The sequence below is a fragment of the Mandrillus leucophaeus genome, unplaced genomic scaffold, assembly GCF_000951045.1.
Source record: "Mandrillus leucophaeus isolate KB7577 unplaced genomic scaffold, Mleu.le_1.0 Scaffold227, whole genome shotgun sequence".
Classification (NCBI taxonomy): Eukaryota; Metazoa; Chordata; class Mammalia; order Primates; family Cercopithecidae; genus Mandrillus; species Mandrillus leucophaeus.
In genome coordinates this window covers 3,169,559-3,181,329 of record NW_012102332.1, presented here as the reverse complement: position 1 = coordinate 3,181,329, position 11,771 = coordinate 3,169,559, and the positions used below count along the sequence as shown (strand labels likewise).

Sequence of the window (11,771 nt, the reverse complement as noted above, 5' to 3'; positions counted from 1 at the left end):
AAAAAAAAAAAAAAAACTAGCCGGGCGAGGTGGCGGGCGCCTGTAGTCCCAGCTACTTGGGAGGCTGAGGCAGGAGAATGGCGTAAACCTGGTAGGCGGAACTTGCAGTGAGCTGAGATCTGGCCACTGCACTCCAGCCTGGGCAACAGAGCGAGACTCTGTCTCAAAAAAAAAAAAAAAAAGAAACAGCATAGAGATTCCTCTTATTGTTCGTGCCTTTGCCCTCGCTGGTAGCTAGTTGCAAACTACGACACAGCCATCACAACTAGGGTGTTAACTCTGATTGTCTGTCTTCTTCAGGTTTTCCCAGTTTTACATGCTCTCAATTGTGTATTTCTTTGCAGTTTTTTCAGGTGTGAATTTTCTGAGACCACCACTGCAATCAGGGTACATGGACAAGGGCCGTTTATACCCACGTTCACGTATTCTCTTTCCACCTTAACTGCTCGCAACCACTCATCTGTTCTCTATTACGTGATTTTTTGACATTGGCTTTTTAATTTTATATTGTTATTATTGTAATTTTTGGAGACAAGATCTCACCCTGATGCCCAAGCTGGAGTGCAGTTATACAGTCATAGCTCACTGCAGCCTCAAACTCCTGGGCTCAAGCCGTCCTCTCATTTCAGCTTCCTGAGTAGCTGGGACCACAGATGCACGACAACACACTCAGCTAATTTTGTATTTGTAGAGACTGGGATCTTATTATGTTTCCCAGGGTTGTCTTGAACTCCTGGCCTCAAGCAAGATTGAGTTTTTTCACTCAGCATAATCCCCTTGACATTTTCCCAAGGGGGTCGTTGCATGTATCATTATTTCATTATTGCTGAGTAGTTTTTTTTTTGAGACAGAGTCTCACTTTGTCGCCCAGGCCAGGCTGGAGTGCAGTGGCGCGATCTTGGCTCACTGCAACCTCCACCTCCCAGGTACAAGCAATTCTGCCTCAGCTTCCCAAGTAGCTGGGACTCCAGGCGTGCACCACCACACCCGGCTTATTTTTGTATTTTTAGTAGAGATGGGGTTTTGCCATGCTGACCAAGCTGGTCTCCAACTCCTGACCTAAAGTGACTCGCCCACCTCCTCTGACGACACTTGGCCCTGTGCTTTCTCTTATAAGGACTGTGTGTCCTGTTACGTGTCTGTGTCTTGTGTTCATATTTCTTATTTAGGAGCAAAGATTTCCGTCTTTCAGGTACCCAGTGCCCTTCTCAGAGGTTCTTGTGTTTCCTCTCTGAGCTCCTGTTTCGTTTTTCAGGCACTTATGGATAAACATGTACTGTTGCCCCTGGCCAGCTGTGTTCTTCATTGCCATTTTTATTACACATTATATCTTGGGGAGATCCTTCTGTAACATCCCTCTTTTTTTTTTTTTTGAGATAGAGCCTTACTCTGCCTCCCAGGCTGGAGTGCAGAGGTGCGATTTTGGCTCACTACAACCTCCGTGTCCCAGGTTCAAGCAATTCTCCTGCCTCAGCCTACGAGTAGCTGGGATTATAGGCACGCCGCCACCACACCTGGCAAATTTTTGTATTTTTAGTGGAGACAGGGTTTCATCATGTTAGCCAGGCTGGTCTTGAACTCCGTATCACCTATTTTTATAAGATTTCCCCTGATCATAAAGCAAATTTTAGTAAATTTGGAGAATATTGTTTATAGTAGCAATACTGTAATATTAGAACTATGATATAGTATAAAGCATAACATACAATTACTTGCTGTGCGTGATTGAGTTGAGATTATATATGCTTTTTATTTTATTTTATTTTATTTTATTTTATTTTATTTTATTTTATTTTAGAGACAGAGTCTTGCTCTGTCTCCCAGGCTGGAGTGCAGTGGCATGATCTCGGCTCACTGCAGGCTCCGCCCCCCGGGTTCATGCCATTCTCCTGCCTCAGCCCGCCTATATATGCATTTTTGTATTCTAGCCTTTTCTCTCTTGTACAGGATGATTTTTATGGTATGTAAAAGGCCATTTGCATAGCCTTTTACAACATGCAGAATGAAACTGTGATTTGTGAAATTAACATACACAAGTAGTGAAAAGCTTAAAAAGACACAGGAGGGTGATGAGCACTACCCTTAGAAGAGAGCGACTCCTCATGGGGTGGGTCAAGCATGCAGGGCTTCACCCGTGACCGGGAGTGGACCCTGAGTGGAGGACGCTGGAGCTGGGGCGAGCCAGGCGAGCTGGGGCGAGGTGTGCAACTCTGTTGCTTTTCCTCCAGCTCCTTTCTGGTCTGGTCTCCTATGTGGGGTTTATTCTCCCTCCGTTTCTGTATTTATCTGCTTATTGTCTGCTTCCTCCCACTAGAATCTCGCTTTGTGAGGTCATTTCATGAGCATTTTCCCAAGACATTTAAAATTCCTTGTACATTTCTTTGATTCTTAAAGAGAAAACTTTTCCTTTACGAAAGACGTTTGATGAAAGTTGTTAAACAACAAAACTAAAAATGCACTTGTAATCCTGTCACGTGAGGAAAACCATTGGTTGGATTTTGGTACACACCCTTTCATAGTATTGATTTTATGTAGTATCTGCACCCTCCGCTGCTGACTGGTTATATGTTCCGTGTGTGTCGTCTGCAGTTCCCGGCCTGCGGGCAAAGGCGTGGAGGGGCTCGCCAGAGTGGGATCCCGAGCGGCGCTGTCTTTCGCCTTCGCCTTCCTGCGCAGGGCCTGGCGATCAGGTACGGTCCCCGGTGTGGCGCGTGGTTCTGCTTCCCTAACACACCAACAGTCTGGGTTTCGAGCTCGGTTCAGCCACCGTGTGCCCTTCGGCTGATCCCATGTGCTCTCTGCGCCTCAGTTTCCTTGCTTGTGAGATGAGAGGCTGCAGAGGCTGTTTGGCTTTTCATGTCTGTGCTTTAGAGAAAAAAAAAGAGCAAGTGCATGCACCCCCCACCCCACGCCAGCCACTACCATGGAACATCTGAGTACGGACTTAATTCTAGAAGAACAAGAAGTTAGTGTAGTGCTCATGTGACAGCCACGAAACACAGAATTGACTGGAGCAGCTGTGCTAGATTTTGGCCTGTTGAGTGAGGGATTAGAAAGGGGACAGTGGCATCTTCTCTCGCTGAGGGCTGGGAAGCCCAGCGGGAGAGTAAGGGGAGTGGGGGGGCTCCTCTGACGCGTGTGTGCGCCCAGGCGAGGATGCGGACCTCTGCAGTGAGCTGTTGCAGGAGTCCCTGGATGCCCTGCGAGCACTTCCCGAGGCCTCGCTCTTCGACGAGAGCACCGTGTCCTCTGTGTGGCTGGAGGTGGTGGAGAGAGCGACCAGGTTCCTCAGGTCTGTCGTGACCGGGTGAGTTCTTTCCTTTCTTGCCTTCTGCACGCAGACAGCTGGCCTGCTGGAGGCTGGTTCTTACCACCCTCGCTTTAGAGCTAAGAGGCCTAGTAGGTTGGTTTCTCGCCTGTTTTCAGCAGGCTCTCGGTGCTGTGATTCCGGGTCTGGGTTCTCAGCTTTTCTGGTGATTCGATTTATGATACTCTGACTAGACCCAGGAAGCTGTGATACTAAATGAGACGACGAGGGAGGATGCTTAGAGATTTGGCCATCAGTCATTCGTGGAGGGTTGAGCACTGACATTGTGTGTCCCTCTGTGATGATTAGGAGCTGCTGTTCTGAGTGCAGAGTGGCACTTGGTTTGAGTCTTATAGATAATGTGGGAGTAAACAGCTACTCAAGATGAAATTGTTTAGTCCTGTAACTGATGTTTTTAGTGTAAAAAACTTTGAATAGGAATCATTTGTGTGTAAGGAAAAACATGAACTCTGGTCTTGGGTTCTATGCATTGTCGTTAAGGTTTTTAAATGTAAAGGAATTCAACAGGAAGGACAGATGCAGAGGAAAAGTGAGGCTGCTCCTCACTCTCCTTGCCAGAGGTCAGCACTGTGCCTTCTTCCAGCGGGCAGGAGGCCTTTGGCGTTTGCGCCCCCGGCTCTGAGTCCACTTCCTGAGTCCACTGCCTGCTGGTGAAGGCATCACCACAGAGTTTTAACGCTGGAGGCCCTGAACCTAGGCTTGGACTTGATTTCAAAAATTCAGCTTTAGTACTGATGCCATAAGATCTTTTTTCTGCAGTCTTGGGGTAGAATTTTTAAATATTTATCATTGAGTAACATAGAAAAGTGAAAAATATTTTATTGATCAGAGATAGAAAGTAGTGTAGACATTTTGCCTCCAGATTCTCAGGTGGTTTTAGAAATTGGTTCTCTGATTCTGTAGGTGAATGTTGATACTGTTATAGTCTTACACGTCATTGAAACTGTAAAAGATAGCTAGATAGTCTACTCATGTTTTGGATGATGAGATAAATTATTTTGTGCTTCGCACACTTGGAGTATGTCATCTACTGTAATGTGGTATATTACATGGTATATATTATATAATATGGTATATTACATGGTATATTAATGAATACTTAAAATATAGTTGTGTAAGCTAATTAATCATATACTTTAAAATCTCTGAATAAATCTGAGTAGTAAGTCTCGGAAACTTGATTCTAAATATTAAAAACATTTCCTTCCTTGGGAGGGAGCGTGTAGGAAGCGTGCAGTGTGACTGTAAGCATGCTGTCTGTCTGGAGGTTGCTTTGTTCCTGCATCCTCTGCTTTCATTTCAGGGATGTTCAGGGAACGCCAGGCACCAAAGGGCCAGGAAGCATCCCCCTGCAGGACCAGCACTTGGCCCTGGCCATCCTGCTGGAGCTGGCTGTGCAGAGAGGCACGCTGAGGTGAGGGCTGGCGCAGACTGGGAACGCTTTGGGGAAGTGCCTCTGTATCCAAATACCTGTTGCATTGTGTGCATTTCACTGAATCCTTTGTGACTGCAGCAGATGTGTGGTGCTCTGTAACCAGAGAACCACGTCCCAGAGCTCGCTCTCTCTTTACCTTTTCATCACTTGCTTTTTTATGCTCAGTTTTCTAGCCTGGTAACTGTTCTTTCTTTCTTTTTTTTCTTTCAGTTTACCTAACTTAATTATTTTTATTCCATGAATTTAAGATCCTAGATCTTTCATGTAAACGTGCTCTTTGAGCTTCTTAACTGGTCTTTCCTATCAGCAGAAGGCGATGTCTTGTGCTAAAATCTCCGTGGCAATTCAGTGATTTAATTACCACAGCTTTACTTTCGTTTCCTTTCAGATCCCAAGTATTTCTTCACTTCTATCTAGATGTGTTTGCTTTTATTTTTGATCAACCATGAAGAAAAAAAGTTAATGTGTTTTTACTAGGAATGAATATCTTTTCTCCTTTAGCCAAATGTTGTCTGCCATCCTGTTGTTGCTTCAGCTGTGGGACAGCGGGGCACAGGAGACTGACAATGAGCGTTCCGCCCAGGGCACCAGTGCCCCGCTTTTGCCCTTGCTGCAGAGGTTCCAGAGCATCATTTGCAGTAAGGATACACCCCACTCCGAGGGCGACATGCATGTGAGTGTCATGATCGCACTTTGTGTTTAGGTGGCACTCGATTCTAGTTATTTTTTAAGCCAGACCAGTGTGCATGTCCACGGCAGTGTTTTTCTCTGTTGTGTGTGTGTTTGGTGGTAACAGCAGTGAGTCAGATGAGACAGGTGTGGGAGGTCACTTGTTTGTGGAGAAGACTCGGTGTGGCTCAGTGAGCACTGAGTTCCTTATCAGCGGAGAACCAAGCTTGAAACACGCACTTTTAAATCAGTACCAGAAAAGAACAGCAAAAATGGTGGTCTGCCTTGTTGGCCCTTCCTGTGTGCTGGGCTCTATGCAGGGTATGTCACCTGAACTGTCACTCTGTTGAGTACCAGCTCCCCGCTTAACAGGTGTGGATGCCGAGCTGGGGAGGAGCAGGTGTGTGGGGTCCTGGGCCTAAACCTCCAGGATGCTGGTCTTTACAGGTCAAGTACAAGTTGGATTTTGCCAGTCTTTTCAGGAAAGTCTTAGGCATTTCAATATCGTGCTTTGGTTTAATTTTTCTGTTATTTGGCAGTCTTTTTTTTTTTTTTTTTTTTTTGAGATGAAGTCTTGCTCTGTCGCCCAGGCTGGAGTGCAGTGACGTGATCTCGGCTCACTGCAGGCTGGGCCTCCTGGGTTTATGCCGTTGTCCTGCCTCAGCCTCCAGAGTAGCTGGGACTACAGGTGCCCGCCACCACGCCCAGCTAATTTTTTTTGTATTTTTAGTAGAGATGAGGTTTCACCGTGTTAGCCAGGATGGTCTTGATCTCCTGACCTTGTGATCCCCGCGCCTAGGCCTCCCAAAGTGCTGGGAGTACAGGCGTGAGCCACCGCACCTGGCCTATTATTTGGCAGCCTTTAAACTAATGATAATAGGGCTCTTCTGCCTTTTGAAGAATTAGAGCTGTGATTTAATTTGCAAATGAAAGTAGTTGTTCTCCAGAGTGGGATATTAAAATAAAGATTTTGGTTTTAGCTTTCAAGGCCAGCTTGAGATGCTTTGCTGGGTTTCCCCAGAGGTGGTTCTGCCTTTCTCCAGGGGTCCTAGGCCTGTGGGGTGGTTTGGTTGTGTTAAGTAATCTGTGTGGATTCAACTTACCTGTGGTATCATAAATGTATACATGCACAGTCAGTGTTGTGGACATGTATATCACAAACTTAGACAGTTACCCAGTTTATATGCTGCATAAATATGTAGATGTGTAGTATAACTGTATCATCAACATTGTCATTTGATGTGTCAGATGAGTCAATACCAAAATATAAAGAGTGGTTAAAGGCTAATTGTGTCACTTTAATTTTTCTGAATGTTTGTTTACTTTTCCTTTCTAGCTTTTGTCTGGTCCCCTGAGCCCCAACGAGAGTTTCCTGAGGTACCTCACTCTTCCACAAGACAACGAGCTTGCCATTGACCTGCGACAGACGGCGGTTGTCGTCATGGCCCACTTAGACCGTCTGGCTACGCCCTGTATGCCTCCGCTGTGCAGCTCTCCGACGTCTCATAAAGTGTGTGCAAGAACCACGTTCTCCATGTGTTTTGTGGCTAGTACCACTTCTAGGTTGTCATCCTGGGCCCGTGTGGAGACTTGCGTTTTCTGGTGTTGATGGGGGGAGCTGGCCTGTGGTTTTAAATGTGTTTGCAGTTGAAGGTGTTATCCGTGTTGAGAGTGAGTGATGAGCAAGCTGAGGTGCACAGGCCTGGGGACCCAATCTGGGGGCCAGGTTCTAGGTTCAGGTGGCACAGCCCCAGAAATCTCCCCTTTATCCACAGCCCCAGGCCCTCCCACCTTCTGCAGGGGGTTCCACAGCCTTCTTTATACTCTGAATGCAGACTGTCTTAGTATGTAATGCTGGTTATGGTAGTGACAGTATAATTCTATATTCTATCTGTTATGTAATAGTAATGGTAATAGTAGTGATTTGCGTGTGTGGAGCACCTGTAGGGTGCAGGCCCGCTGAGGACCTCATGCACGCTATTGTGGATCACTATGTCAATGATAAAACTGCCTTTGGGAATGGTAGTGAACTTTCCTAGGGTAGAACAGTAATCCTAGTTTTGAATCCAGATTTTTTTAACATTTTATTTCTAATATGAAGAGTATTTATTTTGTTTTACAATAAAAAAAAAAAGAGTCACATGGTTCAAAAATCAAAACTAGGCAGAGACACACTGTCGCTTCCCTTGCCCACCCCTTCTACCCAGTTTCCCACCTGCCCCCTCTCACTTTTCAGTCTCCTCTGTAACCTCCTGGTTCTCTGGAATGACTATGCTAGTGGTAGCATGTTGCATTACTTGTGTTGCTTATTTTTTTTTTACTAACCATATATACTGGAGTACTTTATCAGAGTGTCACTATTTGTTTTTATAAAGTAGCTTACTCTTCAGTGTGCGGATGTGTCTTTTATGTGTTTTTCTTTAGTGAGTCTCTTATTGGTGGACACCTGGGCTTACTGCCACAGTGTTGCTATACAAGTAGTGCTGAGGGTCGGGTGTGGTGGCTCACGCCTGTAATCCCAGCACTTTGGAAGGCCTAGGTGGGCGGATCACCCGAGGTTGGGAGTTTGGGACCAGCCTGGCCAACTTGGAGAAACCCCGTCTCAACTAAAAAATACAAAAATTAGCCGGGCTTGGTGGCACATGCCTGTAATCCCAGCTGCTCGGGAGGCTGAGGTAGGAGAATCACTGGAACCTGGGAGGCAGAGGTTGCTGTGAGCCAAGATCGCACCATTGCACTCCAGCCTGGGCAACAAGAGTGAAACTCCATCTCAAACAACAACAATAAAGCAAACACAAATAGTGCTGCAGGGCCTGCCCTGGAACACGTGTGCTCCATGTGTGCACGCGTGTGTGCCTGTGCACATGCGCAGGTGGGGATGCACCTAGTGTGGGCTGGTTGTCACCAGGTTGCTCCTGCACGACTTGATTTCTGTCACCGCCGACACGGATGCTGGTCTCCCTGCCTCGTGTGTGGGCTTTTGGGATTTTGCCTCCTAAAGCACAAGATGGTGACCCTGATGTAGTTTGAGCATTTTAAAATATATTAGTATTTAAGGGCCATTTATAGTACTTTTTAATGGGCTCTGTTAAAATGAAATGCAATGGAAATGGAAAAATAACGTGTTCAGTTGCTTCATCATACCTGTTAAATGAGGTAATACAGCGTGGTACCAGCCATTTTGATGTTTTGAATCTGCGTATTTTCTCTTTATTTGCTTTGTTTTTGTCTTATAATATCTCAGTGTTACTCCCAGTCGTTTTTGTTTTGTTTTGTTTTGTTTGTTGCTGTTGTAAAAGAAAACGTTTACTTTCTTACAGGGATCATTGCAAGAGGTCATAGGTTGGGGGTTAATAGGATGGAAATACTATGCCAATGTGATTGGTCCGATCCAGTGCGAAGGCCTGGCCAACCTGGGAGTCACACAGATTGCCTGTGCAGAGAAGCGCTTCCTGATTCTGTCACGCAATGGCCGTGTGTACACACAGGCCTACAATAGTGACACACTGGTGAGTGTTCTGGGCACTGTGCCTGCAGTGTTCCCTTGCGGGGCAGGGTCTGTACTGCAGATGCACAAACTGTGGGGTTTCTTTCAGCCATTTGATTTCTGAAGATTGATTAAGTTTCTGTTTATTGTATATTATGTTTAATAATCTCAGTTTTAATATTGTCAAGATTTGGGTTGTGAAGATTAGGAAGTCCTTACAGTGAAACTCATTGCTAATCATGAGATTTCCGTTTGTAAACTCACTTTACACATGTAAACTCATTTGACTTTGGGGCCAGGCAGGTGACAGATGAGGGAGTTGGGCCTCATGGGGATAGTGGCAGATTGGGACGTGGTATGTTTTCATTAAAGCGAGGTGTTCCTCCCTGTCGGCTACATGTCTCTGTGGCACGGGGCTAGCCTGCCCAGCCCCTGCATTGGCTCTGGTCCTGCCTGGCCCCCGCATCGGCTCTGGTCCTGCCGCGGCGCACTTGGAGGCTGCCTGCTGTTCTGTTGGTGCTGGGTGGGAAGGGCTGGAGAGCCGGCCCCGTGGCCCCCAGAGACTTGTGCCCCACTTCCAGTTAGAGCAGGCGTTGCTCGGGGACACATGATAAAGGAGAGCTGCGCTGGTTTATTTTCCTTTTACTGATGACGACTTTTCTTCATATTTTTCCTTTTTTAGGCCCCACAGCTGGTCCAAGGCCTTGCGTCCAGAAACATTGTAAAAATTGCTGCGCATTCTGATGGTCACCACTACCTGGCCTTGGCTGCCACTGGAGAGGTGTACTCCTGGGGCTGTGGGGACGGCGGACGGCTGGGCCATGGGGACACTGTGTATGTATTGCTCATTCCTGTAGGGGACACACTCCTCTTTTATGTTGCCATATCCTAAACAGGCTGGAGCGCAGAAGCGTGTCCATGTGTTTGCCAGCTGCCCTGACGTGTAGCGCTGGGTTGGAGCGAGACACTACGATATGCTGCCTCCTTGGTGATGGCTTAGGAGCTCTGCCCGTGCGTGGAAGGCAACAGGAATCGGCCTTTCTGCTCTTCTCCACCCCGTGCAGCCTTGGCCGCCTTGTCTCTACTCAAATCACATCCCCACTATGGAGTTTGCCAAAACAAATCCCCCAGCACTGTTCCTTCCTTCACAAGCAGTTCACCCGTCTCCCATAGATAAGGTTGTCACCCTTTCCTTGAGCCATTAGATTATTTTTACAGGAACGAAAATCAGCAGTTTCTTCCTAATATTATCCTATTCAGTTGAACCTTTTATTGTGAAAGAACAGAAATAAAATAGAAAGTTGTTACAAATGCCAGGTTGTAAAAATTGAGAGGTCTGCCAGCCCCATGGAGTGATGGGAACCCTCTTGTTCTTTGCTGTTGTGTGTGGAACTCTGGCATTAGGTTTAAATGAAGGATGTATGTACAGACCAACGCAGCAAGCCCATTTCATGCGGGCCGGAGCCCTGAGCACGGAGTGGGCAGTGCAGAGCTTGAAATAAGCCCTTGTGTCCCTTGAGAGGAGCCCGCAGGGCATGGCCCATGCACACCACAGGGTGGAGTTGAGGGCATCATTGCCGACAGCATCCGCTGGGAAGATCCCAAATTGGGAGAAAAGCAGAGTGATGTGTATTGTGCGGTACATGTATGCCAAGCTCAGAACAGCCCAACCCTGACAGTGTTGTAAGGGATTCAGACAAATGTTGTAAAACGAGTGAAAAAGAAAAGATTGATCTGCATGGAATTTATAGCTGTTACTCTCACACTGGATCCTAAGGGCTGGGATTGACATGGGGTTCACTGGACTTGAAAGGCATCGAAGTACAAGATGGGGTGGTATGTCTGCTTACTTCCTTTATGGTATTTATAACTGACTTTGTGTAAAATATTTCGTAGTAAAGCAATTCTCAGTCGGGAGTAAGTGCTGGGATGAGTAACTTATTCCTTATTCTAGGACTTCAAGGAAGGAAGAGAGATCAGTGCAGATGACAGAAGCTGGAGATAACCTTTTGGGGAAGTTGAAACTTAAGCTGAATAAGGGAGAGGTTGTACTGGAGTAGAGTCATTGGGCTGTCTCTGTGTGCGCCTGTGCCACTGTGTGTGTATTTTGCGAACTAGTAGGTCACAAAGTGAGTAAAACCATGTCTTTGGAGAGGCCTGGCTTCTGTAGATTCTCAAGAAAATGTCATCCGTCATAGGAATATATTCTGGATCCTAAGAATAGAATATTTTGTTAACTTTGCAATTTCTTCGACTAGTAAGACTTCTCTACCCTCATCCCCACTGTCTCATACTTTTCATTTGTAAAGTACAGATTGCCGAGTGCTGGCTTCATTCCATCCACATTCATTTAACAAATACATGTAAGTGTCGGTCGGCTTTATGAGGCTTACGTACAACCAGACGACTGAGTTTCGGGTGTAGAGTTGGGTGGGTTTTGGCCAGTGCCCTCAGCTAGGGAGTCACCACCATCAAGACATGGGGCGTGCCCGTCGTGTCCAGGGCCCTGTTTGTGCCCTTTGAGTTGATCCCCACTTCCTCCCTCCAGTTCCTGACAACCTCTGCTCTGCCCTGTCTTGTTATTATTTTGTCTTTTCCATAAGTTAATATAAACAAAGCCATACAGTGTATGGTGTTTTATTTCTGGCGTCTTTCACTTAGCTTGATGTCTTGAGATCCAACCACGTTGCTGGGTGTGTGGGTAATTCCTTCCTTCTGTTGCAGATGGACCATGGCTTTTTTTTGGTTTTGTTTTGTTTTTTTTTTTGAGACGGAGTCTCGCTCTGTTGCCCAGGCTGGAGTGCAGTGGCCGGATCTCAGCTCACTGCAAGCTCCACCTCCCGGGTTCACGC

General features: G+C 46.5%; 1 protein-coding gene across 1 annotated transcript in view; it reads left to right on the top strand.

Moving 5' to 3' along the window:
* Window positions 1-11,771, top strand: part of HERC2 (HECT and RLD domain containing E3 ubiquitin protein ligase 2) — a 227,857-nt gene that overhangs the window by 46,852 nt on the left and 169,234 nt on the right. Inside the window, exons 5-11 of the mRNA XM_011981498.1 lie at window positions 2,590-2,690; window positions 3,151-3,307; window positions 4,632-4,742; window positions 5,265-5,436; window positions 6,769-6,942; window positions 8,753-8,941; window positions 9,602-9,753. Of these exons, the coding sequence (XP_011836888.1) occupies window positions 2,590-2,690; window positions 3,151-3,307; window positions 4,632-4,742; window positions 5,265-5,436; window positions 6,769-6,942; window positions 8,753-8,941; window positions 9,602-9,753 (1,056 nt within the window). The remainder of the gene's footprint in view (window positions 1-2,589; window positions 2,691-3,150; window positions 3,308-4,631; window positions 4,743-5,264; window positions 5,437-6,768; window positions 6,943-8,752; window positions 8,942-9,601; window positions 9,754-11,771) is intronic.